The 26,825-nt window shown below is 45.6% G+C and overlaps 1 protein-coding gene across 2 annotated transcripts in view; it reads left to right on the top strand.

Moving 5' to 3' along the window:
- Positions 1 to 25,122, top strand: part of FRMPD4 (FERM and PDZ domain containing 4) — a 204,981-nt gene extending 179,859 nt beyond the window's left edge. For both annotated transcript variants that reach the window (XM_028115010.2, XM_028115009.2), the window contains 8 exons: positions 3,062 to 3,198; positions 6,167 to 6,293; positions 8,526 to 8,615; positions 9,140 to 9,322; positions 11,674 to 11,812; positions 16,607 to 17,671; positions 18,073 to 19,344; positions 21,222 to 25,122. In XM_028115010.2, the coding sequence (XP_027970811.2) occupies positions 3,062 to 3,198; positions 6,167 to 6,293; positions 8,526 to 8,615; positions 9,140 to 9,322; positions 11,674 to 11,812; positions 16,607 to 17,671; positions 18,073 to 19,344; positions 21,222 to 22,546 (4,338 nt within the window). In that variant the 3' untranslated portion in view covers positions 22,547 to 25,122. The remainder of the gene's footprint in view (positions 1 to 3,061; positions 3,199 to 6,166; positions 6,294 to 8,525; positions 8,616 to 9,139; positions 9,323 to 11,673; positions 11,813 to 16,606; positions 17,672 to 18,072; positions 19,345 to 21,221) is intronic.
- The last annotated feature ends 1,703 nt before the right edge of the window (positions 25,123 to 26,825 follow it).

Here is a 26,825-nt window from a genome sequence, read left to right as displayed (position 1 = left end):
CCCAGGGACTCGAAAAACACGGATGACGTTTCTGCTTTCCCACCTTGGCTGTTGCATGGCTGGTGGGCTAGCCAGTCACCCCTTCAAGGAGTAGCCAATGGAGGGAGGGAGGAGGGTGGGAAGCCATGTGTGGTGGACCAAAATTAAGCTACTATCATCTCCTATGTCCGCTACCGAGAATAGGAAATGAGAATTTCTTGGCATCAGACTCTGTATCACAGAATGTGAGGTATGTCTAAAAAAACTTATCTGTCTGACGTAAGTCGGTGGATCTGCAAATGGTGCTGGGTGCCCATATCGATTCTAAGGCACTAAAAAGATGCAGTAAAGTTAGCCTAGAGAACAAAAGAGTAAACAAAAACGATATAGATCATATTACAAAGACCTAACTCCATTCAGCTTTGTGGATTCCTGTTGAGGACAATAGCCGTTGACTCTAGACGAACCACGACAATGAAAACAGAGGTACTATCTGCTAACCTCCCGCTCGCTAATGGGCTGTGAGGTATTTTACAGATTTTAGCATAGAGAGTAACAGAAAACCCTAACCATTCAGACTGTTGAAGTTCATGATTACCTGTCCGTTATCTAGGAAGAAAAAGATGGTTACAGTGATTCGTAAACAGGACAACACCTAAGAGGCTACAAAATGTTTTAAAACATTTGGTGCAGCGTTGGTTTCCTTTTTAATATCTAACATGTCCATTGTAAATGAACTTTCTTAGGCCTAAGTAGAGTCTGCGATGTGAGGACCTCCATTCAGCAAAACCATGAGCACCATTTGCTTGTGTTGACTGTATTTTAAGTCCTGTAGTTATGAGTAATAAAAGCATGATCTGTCCCACACAACATATATGTCAGACTTCGCGCTAATTCTCCAGGATCCATCTGGACTAATTATATAATGTAATTAAGTGACTAATCACCTTGACAAAAACCTCACCCAGAAGTCTGGTTAAACACAGGGTATGAAAAGGGTGGGAAACAACAGTCCCAGTCACAACTCTTTGGAGAAGTAATAGTGGTGACTCACGCTAATAAAGCGCATTCCAGTTTATGCAACATCCTTAAGAGGTGTGCCAGCAACCTTGAGGGTTAGCCCACTTTTCAGGTAGGAAAACAGACTTGAGAGATGAAATGCCATGTTCGAGGTCATTCTATTAGTAGTTGACAGAGCCTAGGCTCAAAGCTTTTGTCTCTAAGTCCTATGCTAAAATCCTGTTTCACACGTGACATGCAATAGCAGTCCTAGGAGAAAGCCGTTTATTCAAATGATTTAGTAGCAAGCATCAAGGGCTTGTGATGGCCTGGCACTGTTCCCCGGGGGCTTCCCCCACCTCCCCCTCACAAGAACTCCACCCCATGGTGCCCCTTCATGGACACCCCTAGGCACTGGGAAGTAACTGAGAAACCCAAAAGTAGAACAAAATGGCAGCCTGGAATGGCACTCAGAGGGGGCCTTCACTCAGCCCGCCCTGTGTCCCGCCCCCTGTCAGACCCGCTTCCAGCGAGGAGTGCTTGCCGTCCTGACAGGTGTGAGGTGTGAAGGAGAAGCAAAGGTAGAAGACCGTACGAAGGATGGAGGCAGGGAGAGAATGGGACTTCCCTCTTAGGGGTGAAGGGATAAGCCGAGAGGCACGGGCCCGGACTGTGAGGACAGAGCATGCGTTGTACAGCTCCACTAGGGCATGGGTAAGTGTTTGACGGGTGAATATGGTGCGCGGAAACCATATAGCAGTACGTGTTCGCACTGAGTCAAGTCAACATAGGAAGGGGTCACAAAGGTGCTTTTCTTGGAAAAGAGCCAAACAGAGTCAGAGACAGTTTTTGCATTTGAAATCTCGGAACAAGGCAAACAAGGAAGAAGGAGGCTAAATATCATATTTTCTAGTCCAAAAGCCCAGTTTTCCAGAACAGAAATGCATGCGCACACATAGGCAGAATGTAATGAAACAATGCCGTGCTTCCCGGCAATGTGCAGCTCCGCGCTCTGCTCCTAACAAGTGAGCACACTACTGGAAGGCCAGTCACTAGGGTGACACAGGACTTGGCACGTTTCTCAGCCCCTCTTCAATTGGATGCTCATCACCCTGTGATGTAGGCATCTCCCTCTTACAGATGAGCAAACTGAGGCCCAGGGATAGGGGATGACAGCCTCAGAGTCCCAGCAGGGGCAGGCACCACTGGAATGAACCGAGGATTTCAATAGCAACCCTCTACTGAGCGCACCAGTGCACCGCGATGATACGTAGCTCATTCAATCTTGGCACCACCCCCAGTGAGGTCGTTGGCATGAATCCCCATTGCACAGATGAGTAAACTGAGGCTGCGAGAGGAAAGTGGTTGAAGTTACATGCGCAGGGGGCATTGGTGAAGCCAAGATTCCGAAGCAGCGGGGTGTGAGTCCAGAGCTGCTCCTGTCCATTGCCTTGCTAACTCCACCTCCCGAAAGCTGCTCGAGATAGCGAAGAGGAAGTTAGAGACGTTAGTGATGACAGCCGTGTACGCCTACAAACACTTAAAACGTACCCGGCAGAGTCCTAAGGGCTTTACGTTGTTCAGCCATTTAATCCTCACCATAACCCTGTGAATGGGGAGCAGTATTGTCCCCAATTTACAAAAGAGGAAACTGAGGCACAGAACAATTTTAAGGAGCTTGCCCAAGTCCCCACCCCTCTGTAGTGGAAGAACAGGATTCGAACCCAGCATTCCAACCCCAGCAGAAGGCACGTGGTGCTGTCCGTGCTTTGCGTGTTCCATTGAGGCACCTGTGTTTGGAGACCGACCTACATTCCTATTATTCTTACAAAAAGCTAAGTATTTAAATAGCAGCTCACTTGTCGATGAATGTTGGATGTTTTGTGTGGTCTCTGTGTGTGTGCATGCAGCCCAGTTCAGACTGGGCTCCAAGTGGCCTGGTGGAAGTGTTTCCACGTTTGGCCTCCTCGCCTTTGAAGCCAAGGTTGGAACTGTGGGGAAGTGCAGGTCACCTGTTCCCCGAGACAGCGTGCTGCGACCCATTCTTTGACCCATGGCGCCCTCTGCTGGTCTCTTTTTGCAGAGCTGTAACGACGTTGTACAGGAGCGGTTTGGGCCTGAGCTGAAATATGACATAGCCCTGCGGCTGGCGGCTCTGCAAATGTACATCGCAACCGTTACCACCAAGCAAACGCAGAAAATCTCTCTCAAATACATCGAGTAAGTGTTGAGCCTCAGAGCCGTCTCAGGCACAGGGATGCTGCCTCCGTAACGCCCAAGTGGGATTTTTGACGTATGTCTCTATTTCCAAAATTGATCTTGTTTGTGGAAGGGCTTTTGTTCAACATGGGCACAATGTATGAACATCGTGTTCGTTTTGGGTGGAAGAGATCCACTTCTTACATAATCCACCTTTAGCGAATTGTGGTTAAAAGAGGATCAGATTTCAAATGAAGCATACCTTTTTTAAAAGTCCTAAACGGACTTGATTCTAAGCCAAGCTTTGGTCTCCGTGCTTTTCAGACATGAAGGTCTTTGATTCTCATGACGTCCCTAGGGGAGCAGTAGCATTTTAGCTGTATTTTGCAGATGAGCCAACCCAGGCACAGTAGGACAAGGGACCTGGCCCGAGTCACACGGCTACTAGCTAGAGGGCTCAGGATTCGAACCCAGGCAGTGCAGCTCCACATCGTGCTCCACGTTAGTGTGATCAGTGGAAGCCCCTGTGTTGAGAAAGTGGCCTGCATCACCTGAGATCGCTTCAGGGGGCTAAAGGGCAGTATCAAAGTACCGCTCTCGGTCACAATCAGGAAGGATGGTATTGGTAGTAAAAAAAACTGTAATGGTGGGAAAGGGTGCTAGGCAATCACAATTGGCTTTGGGATTCGAATGTTGTTTGGGAAATGTGACTGCCTTCTCTGGCTTGCCGTCAGCATATACTCCGACCTCTTTGGCCAGAGAAGATCCCCGCTTAGAAATAAGCAGTTTGTGTTGCCTTCAGTTAGGTCTCCTTAAGGGTGGCCCTTTCAAAGAGAAGCCTCTGTCACCCGGTCTGTTGGCTTCCCAGTGGTAGGTGATTCAGAAGGAAGCCACCACAACTCTCTTAATCTTGGCAGCGCTGATGCTAAAGAAAGGAACGCTCGTACTTCAAAGTTTATGGCAGGACTGAAGCCACATCTCCACCTAACACTAAAAGCCTTAGAGCCCTCTCCATCTGCACAAGTGATGTACAAGCTCATTGAAATCCCACCTTCCCAAGAAGCTTCCTGTGGGCTGCCTGTAAAGCCTTTCTAAATTCCCGCACGCCAGCTTGACCCACCAGGGAGCAAAATGGCTTCTTCTCAACAGAGTTCGTGAGCCTGTGTGCGGGAGGATGAGAGCTCCAGGTCGCTGACTCCGAGACCTCTGTTCTCATGACTCTCAGCTGTCCCGTCTACACCGAGGGACAAATCCTCACGTGCAGTTTGAGAACCTCAGGCCTTCCCTTCTTGGCTCACTCTTTGTCGCAGGTGGCTTATCTCTTTCTTGCCACACAGGCTGTGAGTGTCACCTGAGAGAGACTCGGCTCACAGAGAGGTCTTACGCTCAGCTGGACACATTCACTCCCTCATCCGTTCCCCTTTCGTACGTTCCTGGGCACGGATGATACTGGCCTCCATGTGAAAAGGCCTGAACAACCTGCCGTGGTTTTCAGACCATTAAAATGCATTTCTGTTCCGATTGTCTGTCCCCACAGTTTACCAGTTGGAATATGGTACAGGCAGAAACCTCCCAGAGATAACTGGCTTGAGTAAGAATGTTCTCATTAATTGATTCACTCACCCAACACCTATTCACTGAGCATTTTATGTGGTATTCACGCTGGGACAGTGGAAAGTACAAATTTACTGCATAAATTATAATCCTGAGCATAAAGGACTTGTGATCCGATTATAAAGATATGAGGGGCGCCTGGGTGACTCAGTCGGTTGAGCGGCTGACCGCAGCTCAGGTCGTGGTCTGGGGATCCTGCTTTGGGCTCCCCACTCAGCGGGGAGCCTGCTTCTCCCTCTCCCTCTGCCCCTCCCCCTGCTCGTATGCATGCATGCACTCTCTCTCTCAAATAAATAAATGAAGTCTTTAAAAAAAGATATGAAAAGTTATGATTTAAAATACTGATACAAGTAGAATTACCAGGCACCCCATAAGGAGTGCCAGGTGATGGGTAGAAATATGTGCAAGTGGAGGAGGAGAAGGCGGACATGGTGATCATGAAAAACCCCATCTTAACTAGCGATGGCATGGATGGTCAAGTGGGGAAAGGCCGTCTCCCTACCCTTCTTTGGAGAGGATCTGGCACAGGAGAAATAACCAAACCTTGAAGGTCTTTACAGTATTTAGGAGACACTGGTTGGGCACCTGACCAATGAGGATAGAGTTCATAGAGTTCAAAATATGGAGCATTGTTGGGCTAGGGTTATAGTCTTTGCTGGGGAAATGGGCCCTTCGCAAACCTGTACTAATTAACCCAGTCCTATCTGTTTTTCTTGTATATGAACACCTATCGGTGACGTTTGCACCTCCCCATCAGTGCCACACATACTTAAGGGTCATGAACCCCACCCTGACTACACACACACACACACACACACACATACCAGCAAGAAGTGTTGCTTGAAGGACCTAGACAGACATCATCTGGCCGGCAGAGAAGAGACGTGTGTATTTCTAGTGAAGCAGCCATTGGGGAACAGGAAGGGAAGAATGGTTTGGGGGTCTGAAGGAGTTGCATAGGCCCTTCTAAGTGAAGAGAGAATGACCGTATGGGCTGACGGGGAGTAGTAACGATGGCAATAAACAAAGGAACTGGGAGAAGTTGTGTTGGAAATACATACTCAGGTATGTGAATGAATTCAGTGAGACTCCGAGGTAGGCTGGATAAATTGTCTCTTCAATTTCCATTGGTCCCAAAGGCATTCTCCCTGGAGAGGGAAGAATATGTTTCCTTTAAAATGCAAACAGATGTATTACTGTTCAGAGAGTATGTTTTCTGTGTGTAAACTCGAAGTTGCTTCCCTAATTGGGGACCTACCTCCATTTCCTGACTTCCTCAGAGTTCGTTTCTTCCAACATGCATCAGAGCGCCATTTTGTCGTAGATAACTAATCATCACAAGAATGTGAAATTAAAGATATGCTCTTTATTGCAGAAAAGAATGGGGATTAGAGACTTTTCTTCCCTCTGCTGTGCTGCAAAGCATGAAAGAGAAGAACATAAAGAAAGCACTTTCACACCTTGTCAAAGCAAATCAAAACTTGGTACCACCGGGTAAAAAGGTATCACATTTGCATCTTAATAGAAAATGGATTTTAAAGAGAAAGGCTTGCATGCATTTTTAAAATTGTTTAAAATTAGCCTGTGAATAAAATACTTGGCACCATATTTTCATAGGCAGTAACTGTATAACCCCAACCCCCCCCCCTTTTTCCCCACTATTAACCGGTTTCTAAGGCTAATGAAAAGTAAGTGTTCTTATGGAAACTTATTTATTTGTCAGCTATGGACTTATTACACGGAGAGTGTATGTGTTCACGTGTGCGTGCAAGAGAACCTTGCATAGCCACTGAGACCTTGTGATTAGAGAACAGAATTGCAAGATAATTGTACATTTCCATCGTGCTCTTGCTTACCACTCAGACTGTCTTAAATGCACAGCAGCCAGCAAGGGTCCTCGCAGACCAGCTACCGCATTATTTAAACCAGGGTTGGTTTGTTGACATTTGGAATCATTCTTTGCTGGGGAAGGCAGAGGGAGGGAGGCCGTCTTGTGCCTTGTGTGATATTTAGCAGCATCCCTGGTCTCTACCTACAAGGTGCCCTCAATCATGACATAGAAAAATGTTTTTAGGCATTGCCAAATGGGCCCCGGGGAACAAAATCACCCCTGGTTGACAACCACTGAATTAAATCTTACTTTCGAAGGGAAGATAAAATTTTTTCTACCATTCACCATCGTTAGTGTTAAAGTCTCCCTTATTTTTTTTTTTTTATCAGAAGAAACAGAAAGGACATTTTAAAATAGACTGTGGGTCAGAATGGAGAGTTATGTTTATAGGTAATAAAAAGCAAAGGATTTCAAGAACCAGAAAGAGGAACCTAAAAATACAGGATCTATAAAGTTGGAAGCAGTGTAACAGCCCGAGAACACTTAATGGTTGATATTGGCCATAGAAACTTGGGTGGCTCTAATACAAATCACTGTTTATATGGGTAATTCTTTGGTCTTGGTATTGGGTTATAAGTCATTTTTACTGGCTAAAACATACTTATTGCTATTCCCTTCTCACCCCATGGCTTTTTAAAAATGTAAAATCAGGTTTGCCACCCTCCAGCCACTGTTGCCTTACTTCCTCATTTCCGTAAGCATTCAGCTCACAGAAATCTAGCAGAACGTCAAGGATCTCTCAGATTTTGTAGGGGTGCCGGGCTGGCTCAGTGGGTAGAGTGTGTGGCTCTTGATCTCGTGGTCATGATTTCGAGCCCCGCGTTGGGGGTAAAGATTACTCAAATAAGTAAACTTTAAAAAAAGAAAAAGATTTTCTTTTTTTTTAAATTTCAGTTCTGACTGGCCCAAAGCTAGTTTCTTTCAATTGGCTCGATAGGATTTTTTTCCAGGCATGGCCCACTGGTTTTGTAACAATTCAGTTAACTGCTCTAGGATCTATCTATCTCTGTTTTTCTACAAAGGTCAGTTTCTCTAGCCAAGAGTGAGTGGTTTGCTTTCAAATCAATTTGCAAAGTGCTCTCGGTTTAAGGAGGATGGCCGAACAGTGCTAACTAACAATGCCATAAAGGGCCATGCATTTAGGTGTAGTTAACAACCAAGTACTCCTTTGAGGATGTAGGAATCTCCCTTTTTAAGTCTTTAAAAGGTAATTTTTATCTGGATAAAATTTTATTTTTTATATCCTTCACGAAACTCAAAAGGTGCTTGAGTTGAACTAATCAAACGGACTTCTGGCAAGTTCAAACATTTCCCCAATGATTGGAGCACAGAAAGTTCACTTTCCCTGAAAACTTGCAAAAACTCTACAAAACTCGAGATGAGTGTGGAGAGCCTCTTCCACGGGCTGTATGTAGATAGCAGGCGTGTGTTCAAAATGACTCCCACAAGCTCTGTGTATAGGTGAGTCTCCTATACACAACCCGCTTCGTCCCTACCCGTGATTGGAAAGCACCACTCGACTCTTGGAGTCTCCAACGAGCAGACATTTCAGTGGAATATCTTACCATCTTGTTCTCATTTGAGTGCCCTGGCCCAGCATATCCATGTTTATGACCCACCCACCCCCATGCATTTCCCCCCAGATAAAAGGCTTTAATCTGGATGCCTTGTTGCAGCCCTTTATCATGAAACCAAATGCATAGCAATTTACTTTCACTCCTTGTCACGCCCCATCTGTTGGCAGTGAGAGCACCCCGGTTCCCACTGGTGTTTAGCTGGTCTCCAGCAGAAACCGAACCATACCCACTGGAATTAACACCTGAGGTTTCTTTTCTCTCCTCAGCTCTCTGCACTGCAAGCCAAGGTCCACTATCTCAAGTTCCTCAGTGACCTTCGACTGTATGGGGGTCGTGTGTTCAAGGCAACATTAGTGGTAATTGCTTTTTCTTGCTTTCTCTTGGGAGCTACGGAAGCCTGCAGAATGTCACTGCCATAGGCTGTCTTGAATGAGCTGCCTTTGACAAAAGCAAATCAGCTGTGAATCTTTTCCAGCCTTCATTTCTAATCGACTGCAGCACAGTCTGGAAATATCAGAAGAAATGTTAAACTAGATGGCGCCAATGCAGAATGCCCTAGAAAAAGAAATATGAAGAACCAAGATAATCGATGCACTCTAACAATGGCCTTCTTTTAAATCACTGGGCCAGAAGTTGCTTTCATGCTAAAAAAGAAAATAGAAAAGTCCTTATTTCTAAAAATGTCTCATGATTATGAATATATGTGCTCTGATAACATTTATTTTCTACCTTATTCATAATTGATCAGCACCTCGATGCAATTGTAATGTCTGGTTCTTCTAAGTGGAGAAATGTAATCTTGTAAGAACAGACTCTCAGGCTCAACTCTGCATGGTGTTTTAGAGGTCTAGGATTTTTAGGCTTTGTCCACATCTCTCAGCAGGCGGAAAAGCGCTCGGAAGTGACTCTCCTGGTTGGGCCCCGATACGGCATAAGCCACGTCATAAACACCAAAACCAATCTGGTGGCTCTTTTAGCCGACTTCAGCCACGTCAACAGAATCGAGATGTTTACCGAGGAGGACAGCTTGGTGCGGGTGGAGCTGCACGTGCTGGATGTGAAGGTAAATCTTTCAGCTGTTGACACGGCGCCTTGATCTGAACAGCTCATTTGTGATAACGCCGCTGTATTTACAAAGCCGTCCGCATTGTACTGTCGAGGCAGAGGATCAGAGATGTGAGGAGGTACAGAGAAAAATCACTCAACTCCGGCCCGAGGGCTCCAGTCCTCACTAAAGAGCCATGTGATCTGGGGGAAAGTTGCTCAGCTTCTTTACCTACACATGAGAAAGCCAACGAGTTCGTTTCTAAGGTCCGTTGTAGCTCCCGAGTGCATGAATCATAGAGAGTGGGAAGGTTTTTCCCTGCTAGCCTTCTAGAATATTCCTGTCCAGAGAGTCAGGGAGACTTTTCCCAAATTTGTGTAGAACTCCCATTCGGCCCATATGTGTTTATTCTTTGGGGAAAGCTGAGCATTTCAGTCTGTCTTTTTGTGCTATAGCCATTAGTACTGACTGAACAGCTGGCCCCTATGAATGTCATGGCCATTCCATTTAAAACAACAATCTGACATTGTCCTCAAAGGGCAGAACTCGCCTCCAGAAACAGAAGTTGATGGGAAATAATCCCGGGCCCCTGTACCTACCTTCTTGTCCCAGTAGTAGATGAGTCATTGGATTTTGGCCATGTTAACACATCTGTGTTTCCATGGAGAAAAGGAAACCGTGTCAACCAGGAGGAGTGCTCTGAGAACAGGAGAGGGTTCTGTCTACACAGCAAATTGAAAAGACTCTGTGTGCTCTGCAGCGGGAAGAAGTGACCATGGAAGGGAGAGTATGGGGCTCAGACATGGTGGCCATGGCTGGCGGCATCTCATGGGCTGGATCCAGGGGCTCCAGTTGACTTCATGGCAATGAAAGTGCAAGGGTAGACCTGGGATTCCCGGCCCACTCCGGGGGCGAAGATGCTAAGAACAATGGGCCCTTTGTAGAAAGAGTAGGGAGAAGAATGATTTGGATGCAGTCATCACACACCTGATAACGGGATCATCCGACCCAACAGAAGGAGGTGGCAAGACCCTACTGGTGGTCTCCTGCTTATAGGAAAGAACTGTGGGATGCCTTGAGGGAAGACCTCCGTTGAAATGGAAAGAAAAGGCAGGTTATCAAGTAGTGTGGGGGCTTTTGGTGGGATGTTAGATTCCACTAGCCAGGGCGCCTGGGTGGCTCAGTTGGTTAGATGACTGCCTTCGGCTCAGGTCATGATCCTGGAGTCCCGGGATCGAGTCCCGCATTGGGCTCCCTGCTCAGCAGTGAGTCTGCTTCTCCCTCTGACCCTCTTCCCTCTCGTGCTCCCTATCTCTCATTCTCTCTCTCTCAAATACGTAAATAAATAAGTTCTTAAAAAAAAAAGGGGGGGGCGCCTGGGTGGCTCAGTTGGGTAAGCGACTGCCTTCGGCTCAGGTCATGATCCCGGAGTCCCGGGATCGAGTCCCGCATCGGGCTCCCTGCTCGGCGAGGAGCCTGCTTCTCCCTCTGACCCTCTCCCCTCTCGTGTACTCTCTCTCCCATTCTCGCTCTCTCAAATAAATAAATCTTTAAAAAAAAAAAAAAAAAAGATTCCACTAGCCAGGGCCATCAAATGTGGCCAGGGTCCTATACCTGGGAGTGAAAGTAAGAGCTGGTCACCTCGACATTTCTGTGCCCCTCTGGGTGTCTGCTTTCGTGTTACTCCCTTATTCCTCTCAAGTTCTCTCTCTCTCACCAAGAACACACCAGCCAGTCTACCCTTCCTAATTCAAGAAGAATTGCTTCAACTAACCACTTCTTCCCTATATGCCCAAGACTCGTCTCCAGTCATATATATGAGAGCCTCGTTGTTTCCAGAAAGTTTTAGCAAGGCCTTTTCTCAACTCCCATCGCTGTTTGGCTCCCCTGTGAATTTACAATTTCTTTTACAAGCATCCTTTTCCTGGATCTTTTTGACACTTTTCCTTCAGTCTTAGACGTGATTTCCACTTGAGTTTTTACTTCTTTTCAACACTAATTTTCACTATGAACCCAAATTTAATCTTCCTGTGATTTTTCAGCTCGCAGGTTCACATTTGGTAACTGCCTCCTTAACTCTCACTTTTTTAAAATGTTAACTCTTTGGAAACAGAACCAATGTCTACTTTTTTTCTCCCATTCCAGTATTACTTGGGAAGATTCAAAATGTCTACGTTTTCAAGATGGTGTCACCTAAATGTTTTTCAGTAAGGCTCTCAGTGTTACTTCCGACCTTCTGTGTTTCTCCAATGAAATGGTTGCTCAGTAACTTTCTTTGTTATATTTCATAAGCACCAATGCAACTGTTGTCACCTGAGGGAGCTTATTAAGGAGGGATGGCTTTAACCAAAATATTCTCTTTTTTGTAGCCCATCACACTCCTGATGGAATCATCAGATGCCATGAACCTGGCCTGCTTAACTGCTGGCTACTACCGGCTACTTGTGGATTCCAGGAGGTCAATATTTAACATGGCCAACAAGAAAAATACAGGGACCCAGGAAACAGGTATTCTCTTCCTAAACTCATGAGGCTCTGACCCCCGCCCCCCACTTCCCCACCCCACCTGACAACAATAAGGACATTTCTTGAAAAGTTAAAACTGTGCTCATACAAAAATGTAATGTCCAAATTTAATACAAAAGCCTTCAAATAATTCTGATATGGTCTAATTTATTTTAATGAAAATGTCGATTTGTCCACCCTATTTTACCTGTCACTTGGAAATGCTGGGGAACGTGTTTCAAAGGGAATGATTTTCCTATTCTGAAGGTAGTTAAGCATCAGTCTTTATGACTGAGTTTTTATTGCCTCGCTCTTCCAGAGGTCAGGATGCGGAGAATTAATGATGGAAGGCGCGGTGGAAGTTGTGCACCCCCCCCCTTTGCCTTTTGCCTCCTTAAGGGGCCCTAGGCCTAGATGTCTGGGCACCTCCTTCAATGTCAGACTTACACCCAGGATTCTGGGAGCTCTGAGACCCACTGGAAGGCTTAGGGATCACCCAGCACTTGGACTCGGGCCTCTAGAAGGAACCCTAGCAGCCATCTTAGCTCTGTAGTGGGAGCATCGAGATGGCAAAGGCTTCAAACAAGTTCAGCCACTTGACAGGACAAGAAAACTCACAAGTGAGGACAAAGAGGGCTGCAGTATTAACTGCTTCTCTGGGAGTGGGCGGTTTTCATTTGCTTTAGAATTCGTTTTCTTTAGTGTTTGATTGTTTTCTTCCATCTACAGTAGACACTCAGTAAATGTGGCCGATGGACAGACACTAGCCCTCAAGCCAGAGCTGCCGACCCATGAAAAAATTATAATCGGGGGTTCCATACTCAGGGTTTCTCTTAAAAGAAAGGGAAAATCTTAAGAACAAATTCCATTGTCACCGTTTCTGAAAGGGGCGGGGGAGGAAAAATCCTCTCACTTTCAGACTTAGCAGAAAACGTAAATCATCATTCCCTAAATATCTTGTCACTTGTAGACACACACAACCCAATAGGCTCGCGCACAGTTTATGATGATGGCCGGGTAGGGGGGAGCAGTTGGTCACAGGAAGCAGGGAAGCCTGAGAGAAGACGAGGGAGATGGACGAGGCATGCCAGAAGGCAACTTGGAATTACAAGTGGACGTGATCCAGCCCCACCTGGAAGTGTCTTGTTTTAATTTCTCTAAGTTTGGGTTTTTTCGTTTGTAAAATCGGGATCGAGAAGCTAGCTGGCAAGGGAAGGGTTTGGAAGGAACTTGTGTACAACACCTAAAAGGATGCCCGGACTTCAGTCAACAAGGGGCAGGGAAGCAGGAGTGGGAGAACTTGAGAAGGAAGGTGACAGAAACGGAGAAAAGAAAGGAAGAGAGACATAAGGCAAGGAAAGACCCTGAGACGTGCAAATGATCAAAAATAAACAGAGGAGGAACAAGAAGGCGGTGGCGAGGGTGCGCTGGCTCTGGTGGTGAACATTTGTGGGATCACACGTTTTCGAGCTAGGAGATTTCGAGCAATTTTGCCCAGGCCTGGGAAATTCTGAAGATCAGTTCTGCAGTGTCACACGATCCTTTCGTGTTGGAAAACCGGTTTTTGGCTTTTTATTTTCAAACCTTGAAGTTGGTCTTGAAAATAAAACCTTTTTTCCCTATAGACTGTTGAGATTGTACACATGCGGGAAGAAGAGGAAACCTACAATTTCAAAAAGAGCCACAGTAAAGAGGGCCTCCATTCCGTCCAGTTGATAGTGACTCCCAATGTAATGTTTGATCAGGTTTCGAGGGGGGAACACTATTATCACCATCGGGAAAGAATGGAACTTCAACCTTTTGGTAACACTGAGAATGAGGGTGAGGGCTTGTGCTCCAGGTATCTCCCTCTTGCTGGGGGGTGTGGGGAACGTGCGTGTAAGCAGCAGGCGCTGAGGGAGAGAGCGGGCATGCTCCAAGGAGCACCTAGTTAACCTGAGCTGAGCAGCGGCCAGCGGCTTAGCACCCTCTCATGGTTGCTAAGTATGAGAGAACTGGAAGTTCTCTCATCCTCTTCAGAAACTCTCTCCTCTTCAGAAACTCCCCCCCACCACCCAAGAAGTGTAGAGAGTGAAGTCTGTTTGGACCCGTTCACCCCTGGTCCACACTCTCCTCCCACAAGATTGGGCCATGGTATAGACCCCAGTTCCTAACCCACATCCTTCTGTGTCTCTCAAATCATTCCAAAAGCCAAGTCAGTACACCCTTCTGGAAGGAAGCCAAGATTGAGTGGAGTGTATGTTTTCTTCCTATCTCAAATTGATCAGAGACCTTAGTCAGGATCTCTACTAAGGAACAGCAAGCCCCCATTTCTTCCCTATCTTGAAAATGAACCTTCAGTTACTTTCAGAATCCCTGAACCCACATATCTATGCATCTCTGAGCATTAGGAGGATCTGAGGAAGTATCAATCAACCCGTTTTAGCCTGCTGATCTGTTCAGCTTTCATGTTGTCCTAAACCAGAAATTGGCAAACTATGGCTCAGGGATCAAATCTTGTTCTTGTAAACAAAGTTTTATTGGTACTCAGCCGTGCACATTGTATTTGTTTCCTAGAGCTGCCATGACAGGTTATCGCAAACCCTGGGGCTTAACGTAACAGCAACTTACTCTCTCACAGTTCTGGTGGCTACAGGTCCAAAATCTAGGCAGCAGCAGGGCCGTACTTCCTCCAAAGGCTCAAGGGGAGAATCTTTTCTTGCCTCTTCCAACTTCCAGGGGCCACCAGCATTCCTTATGGCTGCATACCTCCTATCTCTGCTTCCACCTTTACACGGCCTTCCCTGCTTTTCTGGGGGGCTTAAATTTCCCTCTGCTTTCCTCCTATAAGGACACGTGTTGTTGGATTTAAGGCCCACACAGATAATCCGGATGAACTCATCTCAAGACCCATAGCTGAATTATACTTGCAAAGGCTCTTTTTTCAAATAAGGTCCTATTCACAGAGTGGACATATCTTTTGAAGAGGCCCCCGTTCAACCCACTCCGTGCATATCTTTATGTGTCAGCTGTGGCTACTCCCGTGTTACAACAGCAGAGTTGAGTGGTTGCTCGACTGAGCAGTTGGCCCACAAAACCTAAAAACGTCTACCATCTAGCCCTCCCTTTACAGGAAAAATTTGCCAGCCACTAGTTTAAACCCAGAGCTCTGTCCTGGCTTTGCTAAACTGCTGTCTCGCAGCAAGTCAATCCCCTGACATACACGAGCGTGCGCTACACACGCAGCCCCACACGCAGCCAGTCATAATCGAAATTGTTCATAAAACAATGCTGAACCCCCACAGGTCTGTTTATCATAAGGTAACGTGTAAATATGGTTCTTGTGTAGCTCAGTGTCTTCAGAATTGTATCTTTACTTGCCACTCATGTGAAAATATGCATTTAGCTAAAGGACTTGGAACAGCGTTCAGCATTGAGTTTAATGTGTATAACTTGCAGGAAGCAAAAACATCTTCGGTAGAACTGATTTTCTTCCCATATGTCTTGTACATCTGATGTCAGTATTATCCAGACCTAGGCCAGGGGGCAATTTGAGGGCAGTAATGGGAGAATGTGTGTCCCCAACACTTCCTCAGAATGTTTCCTCTGGAATCTACAAAGCAGTATTGACAGAATGACACACCGCCTTGTCTTGTTAAATGTCAGAGCAAAATTTCCACATCAAAATTCCCTACTGGAAGACCCTTGAGGAACAACCAAAACAATGATTTTTAAATTAGGGTTTTGCAATTTTAATTCATGAGGAACATCAAACAAATCTTCAGGAGTTCTCCTGATACCAGTAAAAATTGAAATTAGCCAAACTGTTAACTATGCTTAGAAATAGCAGAGAGGGGGAAAAAAAGAAAAGAGAAGAAATAGGGGCGCCTGGGTGGCTCAGTCGTCAAGCGTCTGCCTTCGGCTCAGGTCATGATCCCAGGGTCCTGGGATCGAGCCCCGCATCGGGCTCCCCGGTCGGCGGGAAGCCTGCTTCTCCCTCTCCCACTCCCCCTGCTTGTGTTCCCTCTTTCACTGTGTCTCTCTGTCAAATAAATAAAATCTTAAAAAGGGAGAAAGAAATAGTAGAGAGAAGCACATTACCTGTGACGTGCTCCACGTTATGCACTCATACACGTGTGCATGTGCGCGCACACGCGCAAGCATCCATCCTAAGCTTTATGCGTGGATGTCTTAACACTCACTAGGATATACAAAGGCTGAGGATAGAGGTTTTTGTACTATCATTACAATATTATCATATTTTTATGTATGTATATATTAGACTATTTTTATTGTGACATTATCACATTATACAATAGTTCCTAAAATACGTGGTGGAAGTATGCGGTTCCTTGACTTTCTCTTAACTCAATGAGGAAAAAGTCCAACATCTTCGTCCACAAAGTGGGGGATGTCAGATCTCACTTTACCGAGAAAAGGGGAATCTATTTTCTGGAATGACAACTGATTGGACTGTGGCCTTTAAGGAATTTGAAAGGCATTTTGTATATTCCCATTCATAGATGGAAATGAGGTCTTCTAATAATAGAACCAAGGGTCAGATGGAGTTAAGCTGCAGTTCCCCATACTCGGATGGTATTCTTTTTTATCAGATAGCAATTATATTTTGTGTGGGATCGATTTTGTTAAGGTCAGTTCTCCTAACCAGGAAATCCTGACACCTGAAGCCTCCATCGACTGGTACCATATCCGGAAGGCTGCATGACCGTATTTACAAAAGTGATGATGCTACAAGCCATGAAATTAAGAAACCAGGCCTCACAGTAACGTTGTCTTTGCATGATTCTTTCTCCTTAGGAACTGAAAATAAAGGAAAGCATAACCTCCTTGGCCCCGATTGGAACTGTATACCCCAGATGACCACCTTTATTGGCGAAGGGGAGCAAGAAGCCCAAATAACATATATAGATTCAAAACAGAAGACGGTCGATATTTCGGACGGCACCTTGTGTCCCAAAGACCACCGGCACCTGTATATAGACAGCACCTATAATCCAGACGAACTCAACCAGCCGCTGACCCAGCCAGGAGATGCTCCGTGTGAGGCCGACTACAGGACTCTAGCTCAGCGGTCCCTGCTGACCCTCTCAGGACCGGAAACACTAAAGAAAGCCCAGGAGTCTCCGAGAGGAGCTAAAGTGTCCTTTATTTTCGGAGATCTCGCCTTGGATGATGGCATGAATCCCCCGACTCTCGGCTACGATAGACTACTGGAGGAGAGCCCGGAACTGCTGGAGAAGCAGAGGAATCTCTACATCGGCAGTGCCAATGACATGAAGGGCCTGGATCTCGCTCCTGATGCTGAGAGCATCCAGTTTGTGGCAAATTCCGTTTATGCAAACATAGGTGATGTCAAAAACTTTGAGGCCGCCGAGGGGATAGAGGAGCCCCTCCTGCACGACATCTGTTACGCAGAAAACACCGATGACGTGGAGGACGAAGATGAGGTGAGCTGTGAGGAGGACCTCGTGGTGGGAGAGATGAACCAGCCAGCCATCCTCAACCTGTCTGGGTCAAGCGATGACATCATTGACCTCACATCCCTGCCCCCTCCAGAAGGGGATGACAATGAGGATGACTTCCTGTTGCGTTCCTTGAACATGGCCATCGCCGCACCCCCACCTGGCTTTCGAGATAGTTCAGATGAAGAGGACTCCCAGAGCCAGGCAGCGTCCTTCCTCGAGGACAAGGAGCCAGGCAGGAGTCTGCAAAGTGATGAGATCCCCGTGTCCCTCATTGACGCTGTGCCCACCAGCGCCGAGGGCAAGTGTGAGAAGGGCCTGGATAACACCGTGGTTTCCACGCTGGAAGCTCTAGAAGCTCTGTCCGTGTCAGAAGAACAGCAGACCAGTGACAATTCAGGTTCTTTCACGATTGTTACATTTATTCACTGATAACCATGCATTGCATCCTCTCAAGCCATTTACCCCTGAAGTCCTGTTGTGTGCTGTTCTCCATTTCACGCATGTCCCATTTCATAAGTGTGTTGAAACTACCATCATGGGTTTTCTGTGTACGTGGTTTCCTTCGTTTTTTTGTTTTTTTGTTTTTTTAAATATGTGGCACGTATTTCCCCCCATTTCTGGAACAATTGTGCAATAAACTCAGAGTCCTTACTGCAAAGGGAAAACCTTGGTTTTTTGTTTGTCTTTTGTTGTTGTTGTTGTTGTTGTTGTTTTATAATAACGAGTCCCATTTTCTTACGTGTCTCCTAGTGCCTCTGATGCATCCATTAATCGGCTCTTGTCTTTTACGGCATGCAGGTGTAGCCATCTTGCGGGCTTATAGTCCCGAGTCTTCGTCAGACTCGGGCAATGAGACTAACTCTTCTGAAATGACTGAGAGCTCTGAACTGGCCACAGCACAGAAGCAGTCAGAAAGCCTCTCCCGCATGTTCTTGGCCACTCACGAAGGATACCACCCCCTTGCAGAGGAGCAGACCGAGTTCCCCACCTCCAAAACCCCTGCCGGGGGCTTGCCTCCCAAGTCCTCCCACACCCTGGCCACCCGCCCAGTGACTGACCTCCCGCCCAAAGTTGTGCCTTCCAAGCAGATCCTTCACCCAGACCCCATGGAGATGGAGCCCGAAACCATGGAGACCAAGTCGGTCACCGACTACTTTAGCAAAATGCACATGGGGTCGGTGGTGTATTCCTGCACCAGCAAAAGGAAAAGCAAGCTGGCCGATGGGGAGGGGAAGGCGGCCCCTAGTGCAAACATGCCAGGGAAAAAGCAGCAGGGGGCCAAAACGGCCGAGGCAGAGGAGGAAGCCAAAGGTAAATTTGGTACTGTATCTTCAAGGGACAGTCAACACCTAAGCACTTTTAACCTGGAAAGAACTGCCTTTCGCAAGGACAGCCAAAGATGGTACATGGCCGCTGAGGGGGCGGTGACTGAGCAAAGTGGGTTGGAAGCGGCAACGGGGATAACGTTCCCGAGAGCTTCTGGTCTGGGGACAAGGGAGGCGGAAGAGAAGGACGAAGGCGCTCCTGATGGAGAAGCCGGTGAGGTTTCCGCACTTGGCCAACGGGACCACTTCTTAACTGACGTGACCTGTGTATCTTCAGCCAAAGACTTAGATAACCCCGAGGATACTGATCCGTCCACCTGTGACCATCCTTCCAAGCTTCCCGAGGCGGAAGAGAGCGTGGCCCGCCTTTGTGACTACCACTTGGCCAAGCGGATGTCATCGTTACAAGGCGAGTGCCATTTTTCTCTACAGAGCTCCCAAGGCTCGTCAGTGGAGGCGGGCTGTGGCACCTGTGCCGCACCTGTGGAGTCCCCACTCTGCCCCGCTATGGGGAAGCACCTGATTCCCGAGACTTCGGGGAAAGGCATGAGTTACGTTCCTTCCGAGGAGAGAGCCGCTGGGCTGCCCCCCCACGGAGCCACCTTTAAGGAATTACACCCCCAGACGGAAGGGATGTGTCCGCGGATGACAGTGCCTGCCCTGCACACAGCTATTAATGCGGAACCCCTGTTTGGCACTTTGAGAGATGGATGTCATCGACTCCCCAAGATTAAGGAAACCACAGGTACAGCAATGATGGATTTAGTGCTTCGCATTACACCCTGGAAGCATGTAAACCAGATTTACGACAAACCTAAAAGTATAAAGTCTGGAAGAAAACTAAAAGTTAAAATTTTGTTTAAAGGCTGCAGAACTGTGGCCAGGTTATCAAGCATTGATTCCGCATCCCCCTTCCCTGTGTTTAGTGAACACTGAAGTTCCTAGATCTGGAACAATAGTGGAAATGGCGTCCACTCTTGAGAATCTTGCTCTGTGCTGGCTTCCAAAATGTGGTGGAGCAATACATTTTTTTTTCTAAAGTCTAAATGTAGATTTTTAGCAGCGTTCAGCAGGACTTTTGGTTACAGGACAGTATGACGTAGAGTCCCAAGAGTTTAATGTCCCTCTCAAGACCTCAAATTTCTGTTTTTGCCATTTCGTCATTGAGGGGCAAGGAAGGAGAATAGAGCAGGGTAGCGGGGAGATCAAAGGGGTTGGGGAAGATCATTTGCCCTTCAGCAATACTTAACATCCCTCCCTACTCTGTAAGACTCTCTTAGAGATGTGTTCTGCAGTATCTGGCACACCTCGGTGTCAGGAAGGCTCTGGGGGTATGCACGACGAGCTGCTTTATTTTCCCCAAAAGAATAAAATATAGGCACAGGTAGAAACAAGAACAGCCACCTTCCGCGCCCATCTTCACCATTCTGCCACCCAGTGGGCACATAGTCCTCTCACCGATCCACTCGGCCAGCCGTCCTGGGGCAAAAACCAGATGTTCTTTCATACTCTCAAATATCAAAGTATATCAACAGTGTTGCTTCCATACTAGGTCAGTAGATGGTAGGGAGAGCTTACCTTGGTTCATTTGCAGCCCTTTTAAGATGATCTCCTTTCACAAAACCCACCACTGACATCCCCGGCCTTGGGAAACGGGTCTATGAATGTTCCTTAACTCGTCACTCCGCTAGCATCTTGACCTCTAATTAAAGCATGCTGTTTACTCTTTCGTGGTTTACAAAGAGCTTTCCCCTAACTTCCCTCTTCTCACTAAAATTCTGTGAGGCAGAAATATTTTCTTCTCATAACAGCTTTTTTAAAAATTTTTTTTAATTGAAATTCACATGACAACTTTTTTTTTTAAGATTTTTATTTATTTATTTGACAGAGACGGCGAGAGAGGGAACACAAGCAGGGAGAGTTGTGAGAGGGAGAAGCAGGCTTCCCGCCAAGCAGTGAACCCGATGCGGGGCTCGATCCCAGGACCCGGGGATCATGACCTGACCCGAAGGCAGACCCTTAATGACTGAGCCACCCAGGCACCCCTCACATGACAACTTTTTTGAGAATAGTTGGGCAACTCGTCCAGGGTCTCTGCTTCAAACCCAGTACCAGGCAGGCCTCGTGGGGACCTCTTAAAAAAGTTGACCTTGTTTACTTTGCATTCATTAAATTAGACCATTTAAAAAAAAAGATAACTGATGCCAGGATTCACCTAACTGCCTTGAAATGAAACTTCAATGTCATAAATATGTTTGCATAGTCGAGATCTAGGAGGTACGTTTTCTAATTACATGTCTAAACGCTGCTAGATAAATACTGGGGGCAAGGCAAGTCATGAAACGCCATGGTCTCTGAAAACGACTGTGATTGCTAGCCAATTCCAAAGAAACCCATAGTTTCAGAAATAACAGACTCCCTGAATTTCTTGAAATGTGTTGAAATGGAAATCTGATGAGATCTCAGGAGGCAGTCTTTGAAAAGGGGGGTGACCCTGACAAATGGCGGCCCTTCTAGAGTGCATCCTCGGGCGATGACAAACAGCATGTAGAGATTCAGTGAAAATGACCCCCCATGAGATGCTTAATGATTCTCTCTGTTTCTCTGCTACCCCTAGTGTAGCTTTGACAGAGCCTGGGAAGGAGAGACGAGGAGGCATGCCTTCAGCTTGGTCTCAACATCCTGAAGCTGATCCCATCCTGCTACCATCAAACATTCACTCGGAATCAAAGGTGCCAATTCCAAATCAAGACCCTAATGATTTCTCCCAAGCAAATCTGGCATACGGAGAGGCTGTGAACTGGCGGCCACTGGATCTGAGAGGGGGGAGCCTCGGAACATCCCCCAGCCAGAGGGCTCTGAGACGTAGCAGCAGTATCCTCTCGGGATCTGTAGGTTTGGAGACCCTCCAAGAGAGAACCAAGGGTGCGGTCAGCTTAAAGTGTCCAGGTGTCACGGAAGCACAGGAGGCCAGCTCGGAAAGGCGAGCAGAACTCCCCCTGGGGAAGAAGCTCACCAAAAGTTTTTCCCAAAGCTCGATGTTCTTTAGCTCTGAGGGGAAAGTTCACAAAAGGTCCCCGGCCGCTCACAAAGACTCAAAGCTGTGTAGGACATTACCCTTGCGCAAGCTGGAAGGCAGCAATTGGAGATGCCGGGGACCTTTCAGCTACTGCTTCCTGACCCGAGGGCAGGATGAAGACGGCGATGAGGATGAAGAGGAGGGAGGGGCCGCACGCCAGGTCTCTTGCCTCTTTCGACCACAGATGACTCAAGCCATGCCAGAACCAATCAGCCCACCTCTGGCTGTTGGGATTCGGAAGCAAGGAGGGGAGCTGACCAGAGGGTCAGTGCTGAAGGTCTGGGCAGACGACCTGACTGGCCCAGAGGATGCGGACTTTAGCAGCCTGGCCTTCGATGCCCGGATTGCAAGAATCAGTGCCCTAAAAGAGAGCACGTATGCAATGCCTGATGGGTTCCTCGCAGCCCAAAATGATGCCAATGAGCTGCTCTGCCTTGTCAGGGCAACAAAGGGGAAGAGAGAGGAGTCACGCCCTGAAGCATATGACCTTACGCTTTCTCAGTACAAGCAGCTGTTGTCCATCGAGTCCAGACAGTTGGGAAGTGCCTGTAGGAAACTGGCAATGGCCGAGAAAAGCCCAGAGGAGATGCTCCTAGCTATGACTTCCAGCTTTCAAGTGCTCTGTTGCCTAACGGAAGCTTGCATGCGATTAGTGAAGGTCGTGAACTCAGAAACACAGCGGCAGGAAATCGTAGCGAAGATCAATGAAGTGGTCATAAACTACATTTGTCTCCTGAAAGCTGCAGAGGCAGCCACTGGAAAGACCAGTGGGGATCCTAATGTTGGACTCTCGGCGCGACATTCAACCACCATGGCCGCCCTCGTAAGCACACTAATGCGTTCTCTCAAGATGCTTTTAAATAAATAAAGTATGAAAGTCACATCATAATCTACCTTTGCAAAGCCATACATGAACGTTTATTTACTTTATGTGTACGATGAACAGATGTCTCCTTTCTTCTCTCTGTATATTTTATTTTATATAAAATAGGAGATAAAAGTCACACTGATGAAATGTTGAAATGTACTAATCAGACATATTCTGTTTATATTATACATATATATACATGAAAAAGAAATATCCAAGAAAGTGATGACATTTGGCTATTTTTCATATAGTTGAAACTCCAGGTATATGATGTGAAGTTTTAAATTCTACCGTGTTAGAGCAAAACAATGAATCCTATCCCCTTTCCCTCCCAAGTGGATACTTGGAGACCATATCATTCATGCTTAGAAGTTAAAAGAGAAAGAGAGAGAGAAAGAAATCACAATGTATATAAAACAGTACTTATGTTTTAAAATTACAATTTTTAAGCATTGGAAATAGCAAAGAAGACATTTAAGATCCAAGAAGCTATTATGAATTAATAGAGAATATATATAATAAATCAATTTTTTGCTCATAGTGTTTGGTTATCTGATGCTTTCTTCCAGGAATCCCTACATAACATTTAATTTTGGCTTATGCCATTTGGACTAGAAATTGGGGTGCGGTGGATTCTATTGTGTCGCTAGAAATGCTCTTCACGATGTTTCTACAATTAAAATACTTCCCAAGTAGAAGAAGAGAGGTAACAATGGGCAGGTTCCTAGGCAATACCTAGAGTTAGAGATTATCTAATTACATAAAATGAAAGGAATGAGTAATATCAAAATTAAATTGTTTGATGAAAAGAGAGATCTCCTTTGATTTAATGTCAAAATATATAAACCAAAGACGTCATCTTCCTCCCCACCCCAACTCAACCGCGAAACTTAGAATTCCATTAAGAGTGACAGAACATTTAGTGAAGTATTTGCAAAATTACAAAAAGCCACAATCAAGGATCATTGGAGTCAGTGCAGATCCAGTCCTATAAAGCAGACGGGACACCAGCCTGTGAGGCACGGCTCTCCGCATAGAGCTTCGTGCATCACGTCTACAGGGCCAATGCTTCCAACCAAATTCGGAATCCCAGCCTAACATTGGGACAGTTTCAAATCCGGAATGTTCCAGAAAATCAGGGAGAGATGGCTCCTCTCATATAGAAGCCATGATAAAGTATTTAGTAGAAGTTCTCATTTGGATTGGTAGATAGAAATAGGAAAGCTGGGCGGAAAACAAACAAGTGGTAAATTTGACCACTTTCGGTGAAACTGATGGAACATAAAGAAGTTTTCAGAACTGTCCTCTGTCTACAAATGTATCTTTGGGTCAAAGCAAAAGGATGCAAGCCGCAATTGTCAAATAAAATTGATATGTACATTATGTACTTCATGGGTCATTTAGTGCTTAAGCTCCGCCTACTCCTGTTTATGTAGATGGCTCCTTAGAAGATGACAGGAGTATGCCAGGTGCAAATACTTCATTTTTGTAGCCTACTGGGCAGGAGGTGTAACAGTCTGTAGTTGCTATCTCTTCTCATCAGTCGTTCCATAGAGATTCCATCACAAAAGTCACACATATTTCTAGATGGTAGCAAACAAAAGGAGTTTAGGTGTGTGTTATTATAAATAATGTTTAAATAATACAACATTATTTTCTTATAATTATAAATATTGGTGTTTGATATTGATAAATAATGGTGTTTACTGTGGAAATTTTTGGTAAATATTCTGTGCACTAAAATGCTAACATTAATAGGATGTGTGTTCTATGTCAGACAATGTGCTAAGCATATCACATATATTTAACCATCACAACAATCTTATGGTTTGGACACTGTTGTTAATTCCCTATGGAGGCAATGTGGTTTAATCGTTAAGGACATGGGGCCTGGGGTCAGAAACTTCTTGATTTACATCTGGACTCTGCCATTTTCTACCCCTTTCATCTTGGGAAAGTTAATGTTTTCTAAACCTCGATTTCCTTATAGTAAAACGAAAATCTCTTTCCATAGGATTGTCATGACTTTTAAGTACAATCACGTGTGTGACGGTTTTACTGCATTACCCGGCAGAGTAAATACTTTAATGTTAAGATAATTTCATCATAATCATTACGTCAAATATATTGACCAAGATAATGTGTGGGAGATGTTTGCTTTATATGCATATTGTCTCCTGCCTGTATGTGCAGGATGCATTATGTGTGTTGCATGTGTCTAAAAGGAGTGTACAAGGAAGTGGTGATCCTTGTTCAAATCCTATCCAGTTAGAACAGCTTGTAATCCATTCCAGTTCTTTGAGAGGCCTAAGTGAAGCAGCTCTGGGTCTTTCCAGATCATCTCCCATTACCTATGGGTGCTCCGGTACATTTCTGTTTCTTACAAACAAACTCTTTAGTACTTCGAAAACCTCAAGCCCCCCCCCCCCACCGCCGCCACCAATTCATTACACATGGGGCTCCTGAGTGGGGTCCAGGTCCACTAGAGTGTAGGAAGAACATGTTAGAATGATCCTTGTGTTTATTTTTATCTAGCCTTTTTTATGTTTATGTATGTTTTATAATGGCGTAATAGTACGGTGGTATATGTACATCATTTTAAATAAATAAATCAATTAATAAGCATATGCCTGGTGCATGTATGCAAAAATCTTGTCGCAGGTAGGGTTGCATTCACACAAGTTGGGAGACCACTGAACTAGAGAATAAAACTTCCTTGTAACCCGAGGTCCATTTTTTTTTAAAGATTTGTTTATTTTAGAGAGAGGAGGAGAGCACGCGTGGGCGGGGGGAGGGGCAGAGAGAGAGAAAAGCAGACTCCCCACTGAGCACAGAGCCCGTCGGTGGGGCTCCATCCCAGAACCCCGAGATCATGACCTGAGCCGAAACCAAGAGTCGGCCACGCGACTGACTACGCCACCTAGGCGCCCCTGTACTCACGGTCCTTTATATTTAGTCCCCAGCCTGGTTTTCCGAGTATATCACTATTAATCTTTTATTCTAAGACTTTGAAACATATACAAAAGTAGACACAGTCATGTAATGAATCGGTATGTACTTCTCACACACCAATTCATTTAGTAAGAACTTCTTACAGATAACTTTTAAACATAACCACAATGCCATTTTCACACTTTCCCAAAAATCAATAATCTCTTAATGTTATCAAGTAAATATTAGAGAAGTAAGTGACGAAGAAAGTGAAAATTCCCATAAACCCAGCCCCCAAAGAGAGTCCTTGTCAACAACTTTGGGCATCTTCTTTCAACTTCATACCTATATATACTGATGTTAGTATTATTGTCTGGGTTTGAGTTTAACATTTGACTCTGAGTTGGTCTGACTGCAATTGCCCTTCTAGCTGAGTCCTCATTCCAGCATATTTTATGTAAGTGGATTGGCCAGAAGGGGTATGATAGACATGGAAAGACAGAGTACTCAGATGAACAACCACCACAGCATTAGGCTTCTAGTAAAATCCAACATCTAGTGCAGTTGCTTCAGACATTGAAATTAACACAGACCCCTTAGGCCCAACTGGAATCAGTCTAATCGCAAAATAAATTACTTTCCAGAAAAGAAAGACTAACAAATATTGGAATGACCAGTACAGCAACACTGCAACGGATGAATTCCTTTTGCTATGAATTTCATCTTCCATGATGATTTGTCGTAAGACAATCTTCATTTATGTTCCTTTTTCATGTATTTCCAAAAGCCAGTTATTCTCTGAATGATACTTCTGAGCTACTCAGGATGTCACTCGGATTTATTTCTCCTGGATTACTCTTGGTTTGGCAATGGGAGAAGTCCACCCTCTTTGACTGGTTTACCATTCATAATTGTGTTAACTGATTTTTAAATTGGGAAATGAGCAAATCGGCTCTCTTCAGGTGATTCCTTATCTTTTCCAAACATTTAGAAATCTTCATAGGGAGCAAAATACATATATTACATTGTTTCTCTCTAACCTGACTTTGTCTCCGCATTTTGGGGGATGGAGGGGTACTCAGAGGTGGGAGGTGTTTGAGGAGCTCTGTGGGGGGGGTGGTAAGACTAGTTTTCAGTTTGGTTTTATGGATTCCAGTGCTAGTTTCCCCTCTGGCAGTCCAAAAACTATGATAAAACGTTCTCTATATGACATCCCAAATCTTCCTTTAGAGTTAACATTGCAGAGATAGCTTCTCTGCTTTGAAAGATCAGTCAGAATCTAACCTTTTGAACCGAATTTTTATTCATAAGAACTTGAACATCACTAAGCTGGATACTTTTTAATTAT

This window comes from Eumetopias jubatus, unplaced genomic scaffold (assembly GCF_037043125.1).
Source record: "Eumetopias jubatus isolate StellerSeaLion01/CBP00866 unplaced genomic scaffold, mEumJub1_p1.0 scaffold_11, whole genome shotgun sequence".
Lineage (NCBI taxonomy): Eukaryota > Metazoa > Chordata > Mammalia > Carnivora > Otariidae > Eumetopias > Eumetopias jubatus.
Note: the sequence above shows the minus strand (reverse complement) of the source record. Positions and strands in the feature narration are given on the sequence as shown.